General features: G+C 40.5%; 1 protein-coding gene across 1 annotated transcript; it reads right to left on the bottom strand.

The window, feature by feature from the left end:
- Positions 1–21,807, bottom strand: LOC131245344 (GDSL esterase/lipase At1g31550-like). Its single transcript, XM_058244735.1, has 5 exons — positions 21,521–21,807; positions 21,192–21,410; positions 2,585–2,733; positions 2,215–2,491; positions 1–564 (listed from the first exon to the last, which is right to left on the bottom strand). Exons 1-5 carry the CDS (start codon positions 21,771–21,773, stop codon positions 275–277), a joined length of 1,188 nt encoding a protein of 395 aa, XP_058100718.1. The 5' UTR covers positions 21,774–21,807; the 3' UTR covers positions 1–274.
- Between the last annotated feature and the right edge of the window lie 3,090 nt (positions 21,808–24,897).

The raw sequence follows: 24,897 nt of genomic DNA, 5'->3' as shown, positions 1-24,897 counted from the left end.
TAAGTGCTAATAGCCATTACTTATATTTCCACTCTCATGACATAAACATTGGTGGAAGAAAGCGTGCTGGCCCATCGATCACAATCACATGCAATATGTTTTTAAAGTTGTAATTATAACTCAAGAGTAGAGGAAACGTAATGACCATAGCGAGCATAGGAGTTATACCCACCTGCAATTCCAAATCCTATGAGGAATTGAGTAACTTTCACCACATTTGCTAACTGCATATATTTGTATGGGCCATTGGGTAGCATATCAATGATACCATGTGCTACACCGATACTTTTAAACTCCGGCTCTTGATGCGGCGATGAGGTTGTTTAACATGTGATCCCAGTGGTGGACATGGACTAATAATGGGTGGAAAGGCATATAGTCCACTGATTACAGCGTCTGCAATCAATCTATGCCCAACTTCCGTGGGGTGGCTCCCATCCCAGTTCCAATACAAGGATGGGTCATTGCAGACTCGTGCTTCATGGGTACCACATGGGACAGAGGAGTTGTAATTGTAAGGACCACGGAATCCACAGCATGCAAACAGAGCTCCTTTGCTAAATCCTGCAATGCAATGACGTCAACTGCTTTTCTATTTCTAGTCTGCAAATCTAGAATTGTCTGCTGTATGTGGTATTTTTCCTACATTGACCCATCAGGTACGGGTGCAAATGGGTTGGGTTGAGCTGACAGGTTATTGGACCTGGACCATGGATGAATGGTTCAGGGTCCAAATTTGGACCCTGTGGAACAAGTTTGGGTCTAAAGGTTTGCTCTCTATTACTAGATGGACCTCTCGACATCAACCTGCCTCAGACAGGGATTTTAAATGGGTGTAGCTTGTGATTTTTCAAAAATGGACCCAAATCATGCTTGGACCCAACCCAAACCCACGGAAAGTAGCCAGTATAAATATGGAGAAGTGTGAACATTTGGTTAATTAATTAATAAGAGAAATACTACAATGCTCTTACTGCACTAGTTATAGTTCTCCTAGTTGTGTTGGGACATTTAGTCTGATGCATTGTTCCAAACTGTTCATTATATTCAAAACACATTTCATGGGCTACTTCTAACAAATATTAACCATTTAATCAATGAACTCTAATATGGATGGTCAAGATTGTTTACACAAAAACAGGTTCAATCAACGATTTTATCCATCCATTTGTTAGGACCCATCAAGGACTGGTATGATTTTGAAGAATCACTTTTGTTAGGCAATCATAACCACCCCATTCATGGTTTAGAAAAAGGAATGGCTAGAAAAGTAAGACCAAATCCATGGTTAGAAAAGAGATGGTCAGAGAAAATAAACCAAATACATTATTAGAAAAGGGATGGTTAAAGAAAATAAGGCCAGATCAAGGATGGATTGGATCACCCGATCAGTGCAATTTAGCATGATAGTTCATAAAATGTGTTTTGACGTGAACAGACAGTTCAGATGGATCGATAGGATTGTCCGAGTGAATGGATGCAATTAGGAGAACTGTAATTTAGAGAGTACTGGATCAATTTTCTCAATTAATTAATTCTATACCTGACCCATGAGATAAATGGGTCAGATTTTCAGGATCTAGACCCCAACCATTAAATAAATAAAAGCGGATGATTGCCTAGTGACCCTGGCAGGCGTTGTTGGGCCCACTGTGATGTATGAGTTTTATCCACGCTGTCCATAAGTTTTGCCAGCTCATTTTGTGACATGAATACAAAAATGAAGCAGATCCAAAGCACAAGTGTATCACACAACAGGAAACAGTTGTGATTGAACGCCCACCATTAAAAATTTCTTGTGGGGCAACAAAGTTTTGGATCAGGGCTGATATTTGTGCTTTCCCATCATCCAGTTCTCTGTGATCATATGAACACATTGGATGGAAAATAAACATAACGGTGGGCCTTCGGAAGGTTTTGACGGTGGGTGTCATCATCACCACTGTTTCCAGTAGTGTGGTCCACTTGAGCTTTGGATCTGATTCATTTTTAGGTTCATGCCCTGAAATGAGCTGGAAAAATGGATAACCGAGTTTTAATGGATTGAGTCCAGTGCCTAGATTCTGACCTTATTATTTTTATGGGTTGGATACAAGGCTAACCTCAGCCTGACCCTGCATGACCCATTTGCACCCCTTTAAGTGTAAAGTGATGAGTGGGTGGTTCATTGTCCTCATTGACTGCTACTAAAGGAGGCGAAGAGCAAGAGCGCACCGAATTGAAGAGGAGAGCGGTAGACACGCAACACAGCATTGTAATAATCAGTGTAGATGATGGTAGCATGAGGGTGGAGGTCCCGCATCCGGTCCAGCTCTATTTGCAGTAGATGGTTGTGGTACTGGAGTAACTCATTCCATCTCTTTAGACAACCAGTTTCATTGTCATAGTCTTCCTTGTCCCAGCTCGCTCCAATTGTCAGAACTGAGGCAAAACAGCCCAAAGGCAGACCGCCTGGGACCACAAGTGTCATGGCCCCATGTTTGATCAGAATCTGCAATTCAAATCCAACAAATCAAAGTTACATGGATTGATGGAATGTAATCTTAAAGACAAATAAGGAATTCCTCTTCTTTTTACTACTCACATGGACTGCAGAACTAATGTTACTGACAACTCGAGGAACAAAGGTCCGGATCTCTTCTAAGCTCCATCCATTGTTGAACGGGTGGTAGTAATCGTTGCTGCTAAATGATCCCACCATAAAAAGAGATCCCCTCAGGAATTTGCGGCAGCCTGTGAAGATTAGGATCATTCTTACAAACAAAATATAAAATTGCACCAGTTAGTCTGCTCCACTTGACCCAGCCAGGCCGAAAATCTACCAATGCGGCCCGAAATCGATTGAATGTTACTAATCCATCCCTTGATCAGGTGGGCCGCACATGCACAAGTAAATTGACATTTATAAATATGAAAATCAAGATCTATATGCAAGATAAATTTGTTGCCTAACCAATGCTTAGAACAGCACCTAAGTTGAATGAATCACATGTACGCATGAAGTTGGGTAGGCTGAGCTGGGTTAGGCCATGTCAAGTCAGGCTAACTTAAGCCCAACCCATAGGCCAAGCTAACATGTCTATGTCCAACCTAAAACAATGCGGCTAGCCTGTTACAAACCCTAGCCACACCTTCCGGTGGCAATGGGCACCCAGGCCAGACTGACAAACCCGGGCTTGATCCAGGGTTGGGCCTGGCATGCATGGTCCAATCAATATTCAAGCCAGGGTTGGCGTCCACTTATTTTGGCCTAGCCGGCCCAACCCAACTTCATGTGTACAACTCGTATAACTTACAAATATGTCATTCTAATATTCAATTAAGAAACCCATTCATCATGAATGTAGACCCTTGATTTCGTTCCACTTGAATGTCTATTTTTTTTGTGCATGGGTGGCCCACTTGATTCATGGATAGATTAGGATTATTCATGTGGGAAATAGGAATTACATCAAATTCTAGGTCATCTTAGGTCCATTCTCAATCAAAATATTCAGCCCATGCCAGGTCAGGTAGGCTCTGGCCTTCGTCCCTAAATGTCAGAACAGGCCCAGCAAAACATGGCTCGTTGCCACTCCTAGCCACATCCAGCAACCAGCTATATTGTATGATGACAAATCAAAGAGCTGGGATTTGGCCCTACATGGAAGGAATCCTGTTCGCTGACAGAGTGGACGATTGGTTGGACGCTATATGATTTCTTTAATTTCCCGGTATGGAAATATCAGCACCATTTTCGAGATGGTGGTCCACAATCACTTGATATTTCCCTTTCGTAAATTTCCAGAGATTGCGTACTGTTTTCCTATGGATGAGGTCTCGAATCTACCAGAAGGACCACAACTGTCCGCTCAGCGAATAACTACCAACCTTTCATGTCTGTGCACATCCAAGCCGTTTAGTAATTTTTTCAAGTCACGGCAATCACCATATATAAAAATCAGCCACATCCACTTATTGAGTGGAAATTGTGGAACCCACTCTAACGAAATTAGTATGTATAAACTCAAATTAAACTGCCCAAATTGTGGAACCCACTCTAATCAAGTTAAAATCCCAGGTTTTGACATTTCAATACTGATTCACAGACGCTTGCTGAAATAAGACCGTTGGATCTTTTTCTGACCACCCAATGGATGTCCACAAACCTGAGAGTTAGATGATTAAATTTTTATTTTTATTTTTAGATCGTGATACATGTAAACGAGAACCTGAAATTTATGCTCGAATTTGAGTTAAATAATTATGCGTTAGATAATACAAGAGAAATTAAAACAGAAAAACAAAAGAAAAAGGATTAGGTGTTATTCTGCATGCTATGCTCAATATTCTTGAACTTAATATTTGGTCAAGTGGGGCTCACAGGTTAAGGAACTCCTAATCCTTGGAATGTTATCTTGCAAGTAGATCATCTCCTTTTCCGATAGTAACCCTCATAACTCCCTCTTCAGAGGTCGAATTTGGACTATTTCAGATAATTGGAATGGTAATTGTCAAGCTTCCAAATGAGACAAGAATTGCCTAATTCAGAGACCGTTCGATATCCCAAAAGCACATTGGAACTCTTCGATCGTCATTTTTCTATATGGATTGTTAATTTTTCCAAATCTCGCGATTCAACGGAAACATGCATAACTCTATCGTTTGATGCTGGATTGTGTCGATTTTTTGTCATCTAGAAGGTAATTTAGTGCTCTTTCATTCCTGACTGGAATCGTCCTATTCCGAAACCATTTGGGCATTCGTAAGTAGGACTGTAGTCGTCGATCTTGAATGTTTCCTTCATCTCCTTGTCCAATAGTAACCCTCATAACCCTCTCTTCAGAGGTCGAATTTAGACTATTTCAGGTCATTGGAATGATAACTTGTCAAGCTTCCAAATGGGACCAGAATTGCCTAATTCAGAGACCGTTCGATATCCCAAAAGCACGTTGGAACTCTTCGATCGTCATTTTTCAATATGGATTGTTAGTCTTTCCAAATTGCGTGATCCAATGGAGACACCCATAACTCCATCCTTTGATGTCAGATTGGATCAATTTTTGGTCATCTGAAAGGTACTTTAGTGCTCTTTCATTCCTGACTGGAATCGTTGTATTCCGAGACCATTTGGGCATACTTAAGTGGGATCGTAGTTGTCGGTTCAGAATGTTTCCTTAATCTCCTTGTCCAATAGTAACCCTCACAACTCTCTCTTCACAGGTCGAATTTAGACCATTTCTGCTCATTGGAATGGTAACTTGTCAAGCTTCCAAATGGGACCAGAATTGTCGAATTCAAAGACCGATCGATATCCCAAAAGCACGTTGGAACTCTTCGATCGTCATTTTTCAATATGGATTGTTAATCTTTCCAAATCGCGTGATCCAATAGAGACGCCCATAACTCCATCGTTTGATGTCGGATTGGGTCGATTTTTGGTCATCTTGAAGGTAATTTAGTGCTCTTTCATTCCTGACTGAAATTCTCTTCAGAGGTTGAATTTAGACTATTTCTGGTCATTGGAATGGTAACTTTTTAAGCTTCCAAATGGGACCAGAATTACCGAATTCAAAGACCTTTCGATATCCCAAAAGCACATTGGAACTCTTCAATCATCAATTTTCAATATAGATTGTTAATCTTTCCAAATCGAGCGATCCAATGGAGACGCTTATAACTCCATCGTTTGATGTCGGATTTGGTCGATTTTTGGTCATTTGAAAGGTACTTTAGTGCTCTTTCATTGTTGACTGGAATCGTCATATTCCGAGACCATTTGGGCATCTGTAAGTGGGATCCCAGTCGTCAGTCTTGAATTTTACTTTCATTCTAAATCGCGCGATCCAACAGAGACGCCCATAACTCCATCGTTTGATGTCGGATTGGGTCGATCTTTAGTCGTCTGAAAGGTAATTTAGTGCTCTTTCATTCCTGACTGGAATCATCTTATTCTGAGACCATTTGGGCATCTGTAAGTGGGATCGTAGTCGTTGGTCCTCTCATCTTCCCTCTACTCACCATGCCTGTGTTAGTTTGTCATGAAAATGGCCGTCTTCTTTTTGAATTACCCTGCTTTGATGTCAACATAAACATCACCCTTCCATTTTGGATCTTTCAACTCTTCTATGCCTTCTCGCTCATTGCTTGGGTTGTTTTTTTATTGGTTATTCACTTTCACAAGAAAAACCCGTCTGATTTTAGGCACCTAATTTCGGACGTAGCTTAGGTGGATCTTTGATGGTAGGCATGCAATCCATCTAATTCTAGGTATTTGATTTAGACTATTTGGACCCCACCAAAGTCATTATACTCACCGGAAGCGGATTGGCTGGTGTACCACACACCAGCAACCTAGCTGCAGTGGGCACATGTCGTGCGAATACGAGCGCTGACGCTCATCGAGCTCGCACTAATGGTTCAACAGATATCAAAGTTACATGGTCCTACAATGATATATTTGTCATATCTACGCCATTTATCCATTTGGCGAGATCATTTTACATCTTGATCTGAAAAATGAATAATTTTCAAGGCACAAGTTGACCACACCACAGATAGAAGTGGGACAATGATTCTCACTGTTAACACATTTGTAGGGCCCACCATAACTTTTACTTTCCATCCAATCCGTTCATAAGGTCACACAGACCTGAATGAAGATTATAAAAAAAAAAAAACAAATATCATATTGATACAAAATTTTTGTGACCTCCAAAAGGGTTTCAATGCAAGCGTTCAATCCTCCACTACTTTTTACAGTGTAGTCCACTTGATTTTTGAATCTGTCTTATTTTTTGGATTAGGCCTTATGACGAGTTAACCAAATGGATGAATGGTTTGGATATAACTCATACCTCATGATAGGACCCACAGAACTTGATGACGTCGACACACCAGCCACATGGGTGGTGTGTGGGACACTGGCCAATAGTCATAATAATAAATAAATAAATTCGCTTGCAGAATCTCAATGAAAAGTGACTTAAAACAGAAATAAATTGGCGACTCCCCCTGCCACCAGCCCGCTGGCTAGTGGTTGGCGCTTTGTGGGCTCCACCATAATGTATGTGTTTCATCCATTTTTACAGATCATTTTAGTGCTTAATTCAAAACATGAGAGGGATATAAATATCAGTGGACCAAACCATAGGAAAATAATAATGATTGGATATCCACCATTAAAATCCTCCTAAGGCCCACTGTATTGTTTATTTGACATCCAATCTGTTGAGTAAGTCATACAGGCCCAGATGAAGGGAAAAAACAAATATCAGCTTGATCCAAAACTTTTATGGCCCTCAAAAGGTTTTTACTAGTCAACGCTCACTCAACACTATTTCCTATAATGTGGTCTAATTGAGATTAGTATATACCTAATTTTTTTTATCTCATACCATATGATTATCTCAAAAAATAGATGGATGACATGGATGAAATACATACATCATGGTGGGGCCCACAGAGCACCGACCACCAGCTATTGGCTGGAGGCTGGGGAGTAGCGAATCCGTTTCCACTTAAAACGGTCACAGTAATAATAATAAATAAATAAAAATTCCAAAACAGAATTTGAAAGCTTGACTTAAAAGAACCGCAGCATTCGTCGCCTCTTTGCCTATAAATGGGCACCTGCAGATCCGGTTGGAGCAAAAAAATAAGTGAAGAAGCAACATTGAAAAATTCAGTTTTTCTTCTCTTTCTTCCTTCTGCATCAGATATTTGAGTTGTGTTAAGGCAAAATTCTGCTATCTTGAAGCAAAGAAACGATCTGGCTTATACAACTAACACTCTCATCTTCCTCTCCACTCACCATACATGTGTCAGTTAGTCATCCAAATGGTCGCCTTCTTTTCGAATTATCCTACTTTGATGCCAACAGAAACATCACCCTTCCATCTTGGATCTTTCAACTCTTATGTGCCTTCTTGGTCATCGTTTGGGGTGTTTTGTTGGTTGTTGTTTTACCAATCCTAACTAGCCCTGCACCTTTCAAAACTTACCCGACGAACCTGACGGTCGCTCAGGACGACAGCGATGACTACAACACTTTATCGGCAGCAGTGGCCGCTGCCCCTAGCTTGAGCATGTAGCTCTTTCTCATATACATAAAGTCCTGTGTATATCGGGAGCATGTGGAAGTTGATCAGTTAAAGACCAATATCGCCTTCATCGGGGATGGGATTGGAAAGACGGTCATCACGTTCGACCGTTATGCCACCCAAAAAAGATGGAGGTTAAGAGAAACGGGCCCCTTCAAACAAAGATGAAATTTTCGGAATCACACAGAGATGGATCTAGGATAGAAATCCAAGAGCACCAAGCAAACACAAGAGAACACAAAATTAACGTGGAAAACCTTTTCGGGAAAAAACCACGGCACAAAGTGACAGATCTTCACTATGAAAGAAGAAATTACAAAGAGAAAGGACTTACCAGACTTGAGTAATCCTCAAATCTCTCCCTTGCTCCACCCTTTTAGAAACTCTAGAACCCTTTTTGAAAACCTTAGAATCCCTTAGAATACCTTATAATGCCTTAGAATAGCTTAAAATACCTTAGAATCTCTTAGAATGCCTTAGAATCCCTTAGAAGACCTCACAATCCCGTTTACACCCGTATATATAACTATCGAAAGAATCCCAAACAAAATAAAAAAGAATCCTAAATGAAATAAAAAACAAATCCCATACTTTCATAGTTTTGTGAAATTTTTTGCGCAGAATCTATTTAGATTTAAGACATCAAATACAACATAAATAACAAAATATACTATATAACTACATAGTAATGTAACAAATCATAAACAAATGCGATAAACATGTTAGCATGTGTGTGGGATCCTCGATGCTCATCAGAGGAAAACCAGAGGACCGTAATATTAAAACATGCAGAATTCAAGATGACAAACAAACCCACCAACAGTTGCGGTGTTGAGAGTCGATGTTGATTGTTTTTCCAATCCCATCCTCGGTGATATTGGTCTTTTTCTGACCAACCTTCACACATTTTTTTCTGACAAACAAACCGACCAAGAGCCCTGTATCTATTTTGACTGGCTGGGCTTGAAAAGCCCACCTTAGAAAGTAGCCATTGTATTTTCTAATAAGCAAATGGAGAATATGGCCTACAGTGAGAAGCAATACAACCTAACTCCCACAATATAGGGAAGGTATCAGTATCAGTACCATTCGAGTAATGAACTCTATTATGGATGGACGACAATTCATAAAATTACCAAATAGATAATCTAGATGATCCAACCGATGGCCTTCAAATGGGAAACAACATGTAGAAACAACTGACAGTCAGCAATCATCATCAACATCATCTAAGCCATGTGATCCATTTGAGGTTTCTATATGCTTCATTTCTGGGACAAAGCCTTAAAAATATGTGGTAAAAGAGATTTACAAAGTGGATACACTGCATGAATGATAGTGGGGCTCGCAGAGTTTACTCAGTATGCTTAACTGTACTGAGTTACTCAATACACAATTCGCTTCCAATTTCTATATAAAGGTACGAAATTTGCTTCCGGTTTCTATATAGCTTCCGAGTTTCCTTCTCTCTCATCTTCCTCTCTACTCAATAGTATGCAATTATCGTCTCTCCTCCTCTCATCCGTCGCCTCTCCTCCTCTCATCTTCCTCTCCACTCACCATGCCTGTGTTAGTTAGTCACGCAAATGGCCGCCTTCTTTTCAAATTACCCTGCTTTGATGTCAACATAAACATCATCCTTCCATTTTGGATCTTTCAACTCTTCTATGCCTTCTCGCTCATTGCTTGGGTTGTTTTTTTACTGGTTATTCACTTTCATGAGGAAAACCCGTCTGATTTTAGGCACCTAATTTCGGACGTAGCTTAGGTGAAACTTTGATGGTAGGCATGCAATCCATCTGATTCTAGGTATTTGATTTAGACTATTTGGACCCCACAAAGTCATTATACTCACTGGAAGCGGATTGGATGGTGTACGACACAACAACAACCTAGCTGCAATGGGCACGTGTCATGCGAATACGAGCGCTGACGCTCATCGAGCTCGCACTAATGATTCAACGAATATCAAAGTTACATGGTCCCACAATGATATATTTATCATATCTACGCTGTTTATCCATTTGACGAGATTATTTTAGATCTTGATCCAAAAAATGAATAATTTTCAAGGCTCAAGTGGACCACACCACAGATAGAAGTGGGACAATGATTCTCACCGTTAACACATTCGTAGGGCCCACTGTAACGTTTACTTTCCATCCAATCCGTTCATAAGGTCACGCAGACCTGGATGAAGATAAAAAAAAAAAAAAACAAATACTATATTGATACAAAATTTTTGTGACCTCCAAAAGGGTTTCAATGCAAGCGTTCAATCCTCCACTACTTTTTACAGTGTGGTCCACTTGATTTTTGAATCTGTCTTATTTTTCGGATCAAGCCTTACGACGAGTTAACCAAGTGGACGGATGGTTTGGATATAACTCATACCTCATGATGGGACCCACAAAACTTGATGACGTCAACACACCAACCACATCGGTGGTGTGTGGGACACCAGCCAATAGTCATAATAATAAATAAATAATTTCGTCTGCAGAATCTCAATGAAAAGTGACTTAAAACGGAAACGGATTGGCGACTCCCCCTGCCACCAGCCCGCTGGCTAGTGGTCAATGCTTTGTGGGCTCCACCATAATGTATGTGTTTCATCCATTCCGATCATCCATTTTTACGGATCATTTTAGTGCTTGATTCAAAACATGAGAGGGATATAAATATCAGGTGGACCACACCATAGGAAAACAATAGTGATTGGATATCCACCATTAAAATCCTCCTAAGGCCCACTGTACTGTTTATTTGACATCCAATCTGTTGATTAAGTCATACAGGCCCAGATGAAGGGAAAAAACAAATATCAGCTTGATATAAAACTTTTATGGCCCTCAAAAGGTTTTTAATGGTCAACGCTCATTCAACATTGTTTCTTGTAATGTGGTCTAATTGAGATTGGTATATACCTAATTTTTGATCTCATACCATATAATTATCTCAAAAAATAGATGGACGGCATGGATGAAATACATACATCATGGTGGGGCCCACAGAGCACCGACCACCAGCTATTGGCCAGTGGCAGGGGAGTAGCGAATCCGTTTCCACTTAAAATGGTCACAGTAATAATAATAAATAAAATATTTTCCAAAACAGAATCTGAAAGCTTAACTTAAAAGAACCGCAGCATCCGTCGCCTCTCCGCCTATAAATGGGCACCTGTAGATCCGGTTGGAGCAAAAAAACAAGTGAAGAAGCAACAATGAAAAATTCAGTTTTTCTTCTCTCTTTCTTCCTTCTGCATCAGATATCTGAGTTGTGCTAAGGCAAAATTTTGTTATCTTGAAGCAAAGAAAAGATCTGGCTTATACAGCTAACACTCTCATCTTCCCCTCCACTCACCATGCCTGTGTCAGTTAGTCATCCAAATGGTCGCCTTCTTTTCGAATTACCCTACTTTGATGCCAACAGAAACATCACCCTTCCATCTTGGATCTTTCAACTCTTATGTGCCTTCTTGGTCATCGTTTGGGTTATTTTGTTGGTGGTTGTTTTACCAATCCTAACTAACCCTGCACCTTTCAAAACTTACTCGACGAACCTAACGGTCGCTCAGGACGGCAGCGGTGACTACACCACTGTATCAGCAGCAGTGGCTGCTACCCCTAGCTTGAGCATGTCGCTCTTTCTCATATACATAAAGTCTGGTGTATATCGGGAGCATGTGGAAGTTGATCAGCTAAAGACTAATATTGCCTTCATCAGGGATGGGATTGGAAAGGCGATCATCACGTTCGACCATTATGCCACCCAAAAAAGATGGAAGTTAAGAGAAACGGGCCCCTTCAAACAAAGATGAAATTTTCGGAATCACACAGAGATGGATCTAGGATAGAAATCCAAGAGCACCAAGTAAACACAACAGAACATAATTTAACGTGGAAAACCTTTTCGGGAAAAAACCACGGCATAAAGTGACAGATCTTCACTATGAAAGAAGAAATTACAAAGAGAAAGGACTTAGCAGACATGAGTAATCCTCAAATCTCTCCCTTGCTCCACCCTTTTAGAAACTCTAGAACCCTTTTTAAAAACCTTAGAATCCTTTATAATATCTTAGAATGCCTTAGAATGCCTTAGAATACCTTAGAATCCCTTAGAATGCCTTAGAATGCCTTAAAATCCCTTAGAATACCTCACAATCCCGTTTACACCCATATATATAATTGTAGAAAAAATTCCAAGCAAAATCGAAAAGAATCCTAAACAAAATAAAAAAGAAATCCCGCACTTTCACAGTTTTGCGAAAAATTTTGCGCAAAATCTAATTAGATTTAAGACATCAAATACAACATAAATAACAGGAAATACCATATAACTACATAGCAATGTAACAAATCATAAACAAATGCGATAAACATGTTATCACGTGTGTGGGATCCTGGACGCTCATCAGAGGAAAACCAGAGGACCATAATACTAAAACATGCAGAATTCAAGATGACAAACAAACCCAACAACAGTTGCAGTATTGAGAGTCGATGTTGATCGTTTTTCCAATCCCATCCCTGGCGATATTGGTCTTTTTCTAACCCACCTTCACACGGTTTTTCTAACGAACAAACCCACCAACAGCCTTGTATCGATTTTGACAGGCTGGGCTTGAAAAGCCCACCTTAGAAAGTAGCCATTGCATTTTCCAATAAGCAAATGGACAATATGGCCTACAGTGAGAAACAATACAACCTAACTTCCACAATATAAGGAAGGTATCAGTATCAGTACCATTCGAGTAGTGAGCTCTATTATGGATGGCCGGCGATTCATAAAATTACCAAATAGATAATCTAAATGATCCAACTGATGACCTTCAAATGGGAAACAGCATGCAGAAACAACTGACAGTCAGCAATCATCATCAACATCACCTAAGCCATGTGGTCCATTTGAGGTTTCTATATGCTTCATTTTTGGGACAAAGCCCTAAAAATATGTGGTAAAAGAGATTTACAGAGTGGATACACTGCATGAATGACAGTGGGGCTCACAGAGTTTACTCAGTATGCGTAAGTGTACTGAGTTACTCAATACGCAATTCGCTTCTGATTTCTATACAACTTTCAAGTTTCCTTCTCTCTCATGTTCCTCTCTACTCAACACTACGCAATTATCCTCTCTGCTCCTCTCATCTGTCGCCTCTCCTCCTCTCATCTTCCTCTCCACTCACCATACCTGTGTTAGTTAGTCACACAAATGGCCGCCTTCTTTTCAAATTACCCTGCTTTGATGTCAACATAAACATCACCCTTCTATTTTGGATCTTTCAATTCTTCTATGCCTTCTCGCTCATCGCTTGGGTTGTTTTTTTTTTTATTGGTTATTCACTTTCACAAGGAAAATCCGTCTGATTTTAGGCACCTAATTCCAGACGTAGCTTAGGTGGATCTTTGATGGTAGGCATGCAATCCGTCTGATTCTAGGTATTTGATTTAGACTATTTGGACCCCACCAAAGTCATTATACTCACCGGAAGTGGATTGGCTGGTGTACCACAGACTAGCAACCTAGCTGCAGTGGGTCGTGTCGTGCGAATACGAGCGTTAACGCTCATCGAGCTCGCACTAATGGTTCAACGAATATGAAAGTTACATGGTCCCACAATGATATATTTATCATATGCATGCCATTTATCCATTTGGCGAGATCATTTTAGATCTTGATCAAAAAAATGAATAATTTTCAAGGCTCAAGTGGACCACACCATAGATAGAAGTGGGACAATGATTCTCACCATTAACACATTCGTAGGGCCCACCATAACGTTTACTTTCCATCCAATCCATTCATAAGGTCACACACACCTGGATGAAGATAAATATATATATATATATATATATATCATATTGATACAAAATTTCTATGACCTCTAAAAGGATTTCAATGCAAGCGTTCAATCCTCCACTACTTTTTATAGTGTGGTCCACTTGATTTTTAAATCTGTCTTTTTTTTGGAGCAAGCCTTACGACGAGTTAACCAAGTGGACAGACGGTTTGGATATAACTCATACCTCATGATGGGACCCACAGAACTTGATGACGTCAGCACACCAGTCACATCGGTGGTGTGTGGGACACCAGCTAATAGTCATAATAATAAATAAATAATTTCACTTGCAGAATCTCAATGAAAAGTGACTTAAAACATAAACGGATTGGCGACTCCTCCTGCCACCAGCCTGCTGGCTAGTGGTCGGTGCTCTGTGTTTCATCCATTCCAATCATCCATTTTTACGAATGTGCTTGATTTAAAACATGAGAGGGATATAAATATCAGGTGGACCACACCATATATAGGAAAACAATAGTGATTGGATATCCGCCATTAAAATCCTCTTAAGGCCCACTGTACTGTTATTTGACATCTAATCTGTTGATTAAGTCATACAGGCCCAGATGAAGGGAAAAAACAAATATCAGCTTGATCCAAAAATTTTATGGCCCTGAAAAGGTTTTTAATGGTCAACACTCATTCAACACTGTTTCCTGTAATGTGGTCTAATTGAGATTGGTATATACCTAATTTTTGATCTCATACCATATAATTATCTCAAAAAATAGATGGACGGCATGGATGAAATACATACATCATGGTGGGGCCCACAGAGCACCGACCACCAGCTATTGGTTGGTGGCAAGGGAGTAGTGAATCCATTTCCACTTAAAACGATCACAGTAATAATAATAAATATAATATTTTCCAAAACAAAATCTGAAAGCTTGACTTAAAAGAACCGCATCATCCGTTGCCTTTCCACCTATAAATGGGCACCTATAGATCCAGTTGGAGCAAAAAAACAAGTGAAGAAGCAACAGTGAAAAATTCAATTTTTTTTTCTCTCTTTCTTCCTTCTACATCAGATATCTGAGTTGTGCTAAGGCAAAATTCTGTTATCTTGAAGCAAAGAAAAGATTTGGCTTATACAGCTAATACTCTCATCTTCCTCTCCACTCACCATGCCTGTGTCAGTTAGTCATCCAAATGGTTGACTTCTTTTCGAAATACCCTGCTTTGATGCCAACAAAAACATCAGCCTTCCATCTTGGATCTTTCAACTCTTATGTATCTTCTTGGTCATCGTTTGGGTTGTTTTGTTGGTGGTTGTTTTACCAATCCTAACTAACTCTGCACCTTTTAAAACTTACCTGACGAACCTGACGGTCGCTCAGGACGGCAGCGGTGACTACACCACTATATCGGCAGCAGTGGCCGCTGCCCCTAGCTTGTGCATGTCGCTCTTTTCCATATACATAGAGTCCGGCGTATATCGAGAGCATGTGGAAGTTGATCAGCTAAAGACCAATATCGCCTTCATCGAGGATGGGATTGGAAAGACTATCATCACGTTCGACCATTATGCCACCCAAAAAAGATGGAGGTTAAGAGAAACGGGCCCCTTCAAACAAAGATGAAATTTTCGGAATCAAACAGAGATGGATCTAGGATAGAAATCCAAGAGCACCAAGCAAACACAAGAGAACACAGATTTAACGTGGAAAACCTTTTCAGGAAAAAACCACGGCATAAAGTGACAGATCTTCACTATGAAAGAAGAAATTACAAAGAGATAGGACTTACCAGACATGAGTAATCCTCAAATCTCTCCCTTGCTCCACCCTTTTAGAAACTTTAGAACCCTTTTTGAAAACCTTAGAATCCCTTAGAATGCCTTAGAATGCCTTAAAATACCTTAGAATGCCTTAGAATGCCTTAGAATCCCTTAGAATACCTCACAATCCCGTTTACACCCATATATATAATTGTAGAAAGAATCTTAAACAAAATCGAAAAGAATCTTAAATGAAATAAAAAAACAAATCCCGCACTTTCGCAGTTTTGCGAAAATTTTTGCGCAGAATCTAATTAGATTTAAGACATCAAATACAACATAAATAACAGGAAATACTATATAACTACATAACAATATAAAAAATCATAAACAAATGCGATAAACATGTTAGCACGTGTGTGGGATCCTGAACGCTCATCAGAGGAAAACTAGAGGACCGTAATACTAAAACATGCAGAATTCAAGATGACAAACAAACCCACCAACAGTTGCGGTGTTGAGAGTTGATGTTGATCGTTTTGCCAATCCCATCCCCGGTGACATTGGTCTTTTTTTGACCAACCTTCACACGCTTTTTCTGACAAACAAACCCACCAACAACCCTGTATCTATTTTGATAGGCTGGGATTGAAAAGCCCACCTTAGAAAGTAGCCATTGCATTTTCCAGTAAGCAAATGGACAATATGGCCTACAGTGAGAAACAATACAACCTAACTCCCACAATACAGGGAAGGTATCAGTATCAGTACCATTCGAGTAGTGAGCTCTATTATGGATGGACGACGATTCATAAAATTACCAAATAGATAATCTAAATGATCTAACTGATGGCCTTCAAATGGGAAACAACATGCAGAAACAACTGACAGTCAGCAATCATCATCAACATCATCTAAGCCATGTGGTCCATTTGAGGTTTCTATTTCCAAATGAATTCTTTCTACCATATGATAATATAAACATAAGTCCACATATTTAAGGGCTTGTTCTTTCACTAACAATTTAAGTTCAAAACAATTCTCAAATAAACGAAGATATACTTTCAAATTAAAGAAGGCAAGATGTTGGCGATTTCATTAATATTTGAAGTTGATGTTCATTATAATCAATAAGTTGTGAGACAATCAAATGAATAAATTAAAGAAAATGATAAATACCTAATACATGTATCAGAGCAGACGATCAAAACGGATGTGTTCAACCAAATCGGAACTTAAATGATCACAATATACAACTTAAGGTTGCAGAAAGATTACTTCTACTCTTAAAGTACTATAATAAGAGCCGCTAGAAAGTAGCTGTTAACTAAGCTAAATTATGTTAGGAAAAAGAAAAGAAACATAAATAAAAGATAAGTTGATGTGTTTGACATAGGGCATCAATTTCTTCTTTGATTGTTTCCTTTATGAATTATCGAGATGGTAAAATCCTCACTAGGGTTTCCTTGTTGCTTATAAATCTTTCGTGCTTAAGTCGATGGCTAGCTTTCTGGAGAACAAAAATCTCCTCAGCAAATCCGTAAGCTCCTAACTGGGAAGGTCTTTGAAAAGTTTGACACTATCGGATCTTAGATTTTCACCCCTTTTACATAGATGCTCCTTGATAAGACTCGCACTATAGAAGGGGGCATCATGGTTTGAGATCCATAAAGTCCATTCATCCGAGTAACCTAGATTAGATCACTCAGTTCCTAATCATAGGAGTGGGATTTGACACATACTACAGATCTGTTACCAGTGATGGACCAGATCCGTTAAGTTGAGATCTCCCATTCTTTTAGTTCTAATGGGATAATGACTATTAGACCGAATCACCCCAATAGGGCATCTGGATGATCTTTCTATCTCTTTTGATCTCCTTAATGAGTGACTTAAAACTGTCCGATATTAACTTGTTATCGACCAGATCATATCCTTCTTCGAGACCCTTTAATGCTCTACTTATTCTGATCGGCATGCAGCTCTAGACTCCTCCAGGTTGATGTGTCCGTTTCTCTTGACATAGGTTGGGTTCGCTTGGACATCAGTCTAATTTTCAGATATTCAAAATTTTCTTGAATGCTACAACTACTCCAAACATCTCTAGGCAAATCTCTCATTTTAAAAGGACTATGAGAGACGGCCTCATTGATAATATTATTGTCAAATTCGTGATGCATCTGCTCTCTCGGCAGGTGTCTTATAGATATCGTGGGTACGTTGCCTTACTAATGGACAAAATAAACATGGTCATGTGTCATGTGCCAATTTGTTCTCCTAAAGATGGGCATAAGGGTTTGTGCCCTACATATTTATGACAGGATGCGTATTGCCAGGAGAAAATCAAACGACGATACTCTTGGATGAAAGTATGTTTTGAGATGGCTGTAGTCACACACTGTCGGCACTTAGTGGACTTTCATTGGCCCACGTGGGGGAAGAAAATGGGTGTAAACAATTCTAATGTAGAGTTATGTTGCAATAATGATCCATCCACACATTTTTCCACATTGGAGCCCATGAGATAAACAGTCTGGATCTCTCACATGTGGAGTCCATTTGTACCAACCCTGGCTCGACGATACTGTGCATGTCATGTCATCTGGCTGGAGATCATCAAGTTCCTTGAAAGGTAAAAGTCACTGAAGAAATGCTTTGATACTCTGGCAGAGGGTGATGGATGATACTCATGCATGCACTTAGAAATTGCACGCGTGAGACACAAGTAATTTGAATCAAAACCGTAAGAATGAAGGGTCCAAGTTTGAATGTGCCATGAACCAAGAATTAAGTTACTTTGGTTGCTGACCATTGAATTGTTGAAAAATTACGGGACAGTTAAAAATGTTAAAAGAAAAAAGAGAAGAAAATTAAAAATAACCACCTGCCTTTTTGTGCTGTTTTCAGATATACATACGATCCACTTTAAAATATTTAAATTAATCCACCTACCATTTTAGGCCATTATATATAACTGCCTGGCATTGTATGCTATAAGGATTACATGCGGTTTTAGGACCCGTATTTTTTAGAAGGGGCAATGTCTTTTATTTAAAACTACCATGAGAGAGGGGCTTTCGTGTCCAGTGGTCTGTAGCTAGGTGGGGCTACCATAATGTTTGTGAGAAATTCACTCAGTTCATATATTTTGCCAGCACATTTTAGAGCATGACCCTAAAACTGAGGTAGGTTTAAAGCTCAAGTTGGCCACATGAAAAAGTCACGAAGGTATTACACCCACCATTAAAACATTCATAAGGCCTCAAAGCTTTGGATCGTGCTAATAATTTTGTTCTTTTTAGTTCATCTCAGTGAAAACGACCTTGTGAGCAGTTGAGTTGTTTTATAAATGGTTTGGATTGCATATGAACATAATGTTGGAGCTCGTAAAAGCTTGAATGGTAAGAAGCCCCTTTCCACCATTTCCAGTTGTGTGGCCGACTTGAGCTTTAGATCACCTGATTTTTTGTCCCAAGTCTTAACATGAACTGCTAAAAGGGATGAATAGTGGCTTTCTCACAAGCGTCACGGTGGACCCCCCTTGTATCGGGTCATTCAAACATCACGCCGCGTGTTCGGCTCCGCGAGAGGGAAGCGGAGTCCACGGATCTAGTAATTGTTGATGTTACCATGTTTTTTGGGCCTTGCCGTTATATGTGTGTGTGTGTGTGTTATATCTACACTATTCATTCATTTCACACGGTCATTTTAGGGCATGGGGCCAAAAATGAGGCAGATCTAAAGCTAATCTAGACCACACCACAGAAAGTAGTGGAGATTAAATGTCTACCATTGAAAACTTCTGAGGAGCTACAAAGTTTTACATATGATATTTTTTCCCTTAATCCAGGTTGGATGTCAAATAAACATAGTGGTGGCCTAGGAAGGCTTTAACTGTGGGGATCATTGTCGGGGCTGTTTTCCATGGTATGGTCCACTTGAGATTTGGATCTGCCTCATTTTTGGGTCATGCCCTTAAATGATCTCACAAAATGGATGGATAATGTGGATATAACCCATACATCGTGGTAGAGCCCACTGGTCTTGGTGACATCATCACATGGTGCGCTTATACCGAGGGGAAGAATGGATTATGTGCACACCTGTCTCATCCGGTTTTTTGGATCCACACTCTCCATCCGTTTTCTAAATCATTTTAGGGTATGAGCCCAAAAACGAAATATATCCAAATCTCAGGTGAACCAAAATATTTAGTGGTGATTGGCCATTAAAAACTCCCCGTGCGCCACAACAATTTTGAATAAGCTAAACAATACATGCATCAAGGTAGGCCCACTGTCAATGCCTCACGTGTGTGGTGAGCCCAGGAACTTCGCTCGCCAGACCTGGGTCAGAAGATAGGTGGGGCTACTGATATTTGTGAAAAATCATGCCGGGCATGACCCAAAAATTGCATGGTAAAACAGACCATCGACGTGGATCACACGTACATAAAAGTGGACTTTATTGACTCTCCTGCCCGCCTTCTTTAATTGGGATGGAATTGATTTCAGGCCCTCCTTTAATTGGAATGGAATCGTGAAATCCAATTGGCTTTTTAAAAAGTGATAAATGTATACCAAAACAGCCCAAAAGGTAGGCAGCTTCTTTAATTAATTAATTATTATTATTATTATATATATTTTTTTTTCGAAAATACGAGTCTTCTTTTCGTTAAACAAGCATCCATAAATAACAAATACTAAATTAACGGCAGGCAGTAGGATACACAATCCGGACGGCGGCGATTGCCTCTCGACACTGCCAGCAGCGACTAGACAGTGGTCTGTGGGCCCCAGCATGGTGAATCTGTTTTATCCATGCTCTCCTTCCATTTTTCCAGCTCAATTTAGGGCATAAGCACATAAGTTAGGCAGATCAAAATATTAGGTGGACCACCTTAGGAAACAGTCATGATTGTAAGCCCATAGTAATAAAAAAATAAAAATAAAAATAAAAACAGTTGTCTGGGGCTACGGAAGTTTTGGATCAAGCTGATATTTATGTTTTCACTTCATCCAAGTTGTCGTGACCTAATCAATGGATTGGATGGTAAATAAACATTACAGTGACCTTAGAAAGTTTTTAACTATAGTTGTTCAATCGCCACTACTTTTAAATGGTGTACTCTACCTGAGATTTGGATCTGCATAATTTTTAGGCTGATGCCCTAAAATAACGGTCCAAAATGAATGGACTGCGTGGATTAAGCACATGCATCATTATGGGCCAAGAGAGTACCGTCCAGTAGCAACGTGGCTACTGACAGTGTAAATACGCAATCCGCGTCCCCACAATCCAGCCGGCAGCCTTCAGTTATAACACCCGTGCGATTTTTGAGTGCCTGTGTATCACGCGTCATACGCTACCAGAGTATCAGTATCAAGCAACTCCCCGCAAATAATTTTGTGGTCGAGACGTGGAGTTGACACAGTGAGCCTTTGCAGTGGCACCTCGAACAAACCGAGTTAACCGAGTCTCAGTCCTTTTTGTTCCTAAAACGTGACTGAGTTGATGTGGTCGAGTCAAATATTCGACTTACCTGATCGTGAGTGACAAAGAGAAGGCAACAATCCTTTGAACCACTCGATCTGATCTCCCAAAGATATGTTCGCCATGATACCTACAATCTTCCTCCCTTCGAAGAAGGCAGCATCCATTGCAGGTGCCCCTGCCACTGCAAAATTCACTCCCTGCCGGAGATCTCTACCGTCCGAACATGCAAGATATGGTGGCAGAAATGGAAGTCCAAATGCTTCAGCTGTGCTCTCCAACAACAAAAAAGCAAACACCTCAATCAGATACAAAACCAATATGTATGTATGCAATTTAGGTGTATGTAGAAATGCATGCATTTATGTATGTCTGTACCAATGAAATCGATGGCTACACGTCCATCGGAGCATCGGCCTGTTGGATGGTGGAAGTAAGTCTCTCCATAGGGGAAATCGCCTATGTTGGAAGACTTGTTAAGGTAGAGCAAGTTTCCGGTGTCGGCGAGAGAGTCGCCGAAACTGAAGATGGAAGTGTAACAGCCCGATACGGAATCGATTCCAGAAAATGAGAGGAAGATGGTGATGAAGAGATGGAGGTTGAAGAGGCGAGGAGATGAGGAGAAGGCCATTTTGGAGGAAGAGTCGAGATGGAAACAAACGGGTAAAGATACATGGCCGGGAGTGAGGCACTATGTCGTGGTGTGAAGATTCTGTGGCCCCACGTAGCTTCCAGCGCAGGAACTTCCGTCAGTAGGAAATCCGACTCGGGCGTCGCTCGTGTATCGGTAGATCCCTGACTGTGGGGCTTACCATGATGTATTTGCCTTACATCCAATCTGTCCAACCGTTTTGACAGCTCATTTCAGGGAATGACCCAATAAAAAAAGCAGATTCAAATTAATTTTCGGTGGACCACACTACAGTGAAAGGTGGTGATGGGATACCTACCATTAAAAACTTCTTAGGGCCACTGGAATGTTTATTTTCCATCCAACCAGTTGATAAGGACACAAAACCTGAACGGAGGAATACACACATATCAGCTTAATCTAATACTTGTGTCGAGAGGAAATTTTTAGTTGTCAATTATCACTTTTTCCCTATGCCAAGAGCCTATTGCATGTGCTCCGTGTTGGGAAGTGAGGAAGGTGAGCTTTCAAGATTGGATGGTCTGCATGAGTTTTGGAACCCTCACAAAGCAGAAGATTACCACTGTTGGGAAGCGCGGAAGGTGAGCTCTCAAGATCTGACGGTCTACACGAGTTTTGAAACCCTCGCAAAGCAGAAGATTAATGCTCCAATGGCCCGCCTATCCACTACTGGAGCAGATGGATCTATTCACACCTCTGATCCTACGGTATAGATGGTCCCGGATTGCGATCTATAGATTAGATTGTCTCAAAGACAAGCCAAAATGGACAGATTACTGTGCACACTATATCTCTTTGTATACTCTCGGTATTTCTTATGATTGATTGCACGAGAGAATCTTATCCTTTTATAGGAAAGAATGAGAGATTGGATGAGACCAGATAATCCGGTCATATCCCTATCTCCTATCTAAAATCAAATTCAAAGTTAAATTTGAAATATAACAGAAAGTAAAAAGTCGGAAGAAGCCTAAACATATGGGACCCATCCACTAGTGATTGCTCACCAGTGGACCCCACTAGCTTACGTCCAACACTCCGACCACACAAATATCAGCTTAATCCAAAACTTATGTGACTCATTAATGGTTAATCAACCCTGTTGCCTATAGCATGGTACACCTGAGAATTGGTCATGCTTCACTAAAAACTTCTCATGAGTCACAAAAGTACTAAAGCTTTGAATCAAGCTGATATTTCTGTGGTCTCTTCGTTTAGGTCCCGGTGACTTCGTTTAGGTCCTTGTGACCTTATCAACCGGCAGCCCGCATGAAGTTTTTAATGGTGGGAATTCAGTTACAACTATTTTCTGCAAGATTGTCCACCTAAGATTTGGATCTGCTTAATTAATGGGATCATGCCCTAAAATGATTTGTCTAAATGAATGGACAGTGTGGATTTAAGTCACTACATCACAGTAGGATTCACAGTTAGGGATCCACAAAATGGATTTGGAGATCCACCTAAACCGCCCACCTTACCACCCTTAGCTGCAGTGTGGCAACGTGGTGAGAATTGATTGGTGGAGCCGGCCGAATGCTGCAGAGATGGTTCACTCAGGACAAAAAAACTTTTAAAAGGCCCCATTAAGGGAGATGATTAGGTGCGCCCCACCCTCACTCAAGGTGCTTAATTTTTGGGACCATGCCCTAAAATGATCTATCGAAATGGATGGACAATGTGGATTTAAGGCACATACATCAGACCTCATCCATAGCTCAAGTGGTGGACTGAGTGAAGATACCATCGTTTCAACACTGAGGTCTTGGTAGCGATCATGGGGTGGCTAACAGTGGAGTGTGCACTGACAGTGGGGTGTGTACTGACAAGCTAACCAAAAAAAAAAAAGCACATACATCAGCCCCACAGTTAGGGATGCACCGAGATCCACCCAAACCGCACCGCTTACCAAACTCAGCTATGGTGTGGCTACATACTGAGATTTGAATGGTGGTGCGCCGTATGCTGCAGAGATGGCTCACTCCAACAAAAACTTTTAAAAAGGTGTTGCGCCCGTTCAACTCAAGTCGCTGCTGCCCTTAACGTGGAGCCCATTTGGTATAGTTATTCTTCATCTATTCTATTTATCCCTTTTGATAGATCATTTTAATGTATGATACCAAAAATAAAACAGATACAAATCTCACGTGGAACCTACCATATATATAGGAAACAGGGGTGATTGACCATTAAAAACTTCATGTGGACCACAAAATATTTGGATCAAGCTGATTTTTATTTTTCAACCTTCATCAAGTTTTGTGAGAAGCTATCAACATGTTTGATGGCAGAAAAACATCATGGAACCATCATGGTGGCCCCACTTAGTTTTTAATGGTGGGGCATTCAGTCATCACTATTTCCTATACTACTGGTCCGGGCGCTGATTGGGCACTACAGACGTAGAGACGGATGGTCAAGTCAGGGGTTGTGTGGAGCCCAGTATGTTCCATTTTTAAAGCCAGAATATAGTCGTGCCTAGTCGAGTTCCATCCGTCAAGCTGACCAGATAAACCATTGGAGACTGATCAAGCATTGGCTATAATGAGTTGTCAGTTGGGTTCTAGCCAGAATTCTTGGCCTGTTTAGCAAATGAGTAGGGCTTGGTCTAACCCCAACCAACTCAAACCTGTCCCATTTCCACCACTACTACATAACTTTCCACAGTGGAAGTGAAGTGCACACAGATTCCCTCAAACCCCATCTAGAACGGTCTAGATGGGCAAGCATACTCACCTGCCACCATGTGGTGGACATTAGAAGAACCCTTGGGATAATAAGTGCTAATAGGGGTCCTTGCTCTTGCTCTAGTGGTAGACTCTTAGGAGTTTCATCACATGGTCAAGGGTTCTGAGTGCCCATAGGTGGTGAAATCCCACCAAGGCGTGAGTGTGTGGTGGTGTGTGTGCGTGTGTTTTAAAATAAAAATAATAAATAAAATAAAATAATGAGTGCTAATAGCCATCACTTTTATTTCCACTGATATGGCATAACTCATCAGCATTAATGGAATAAAGCGTGCTCGCCCACCGATCACATTGACATGCAATACTTTCACCACATTTGCTAACTACATTAATTAATTGTAGTGGCCATTAGGTAA

The sequence above is a fragment of the Magnolia sinica genome, chromosome 5 (genome assembly GCF_029962835.1).
Source record: "Magnolia sinica isolate HGM2019 chromosome 5, MsV1, whole genome shotgun sequence".
NCBI classification, from domain to species: Eukaryota; Viridiplantae; Streptophyta; class Magnoliopsida; order Magnoliales; family Magnoliaceae; genus Magnolia; species Magnolia sinica.
This window is presented reverse-complemented; position numbering and strand designations above follow the sequence as displayed.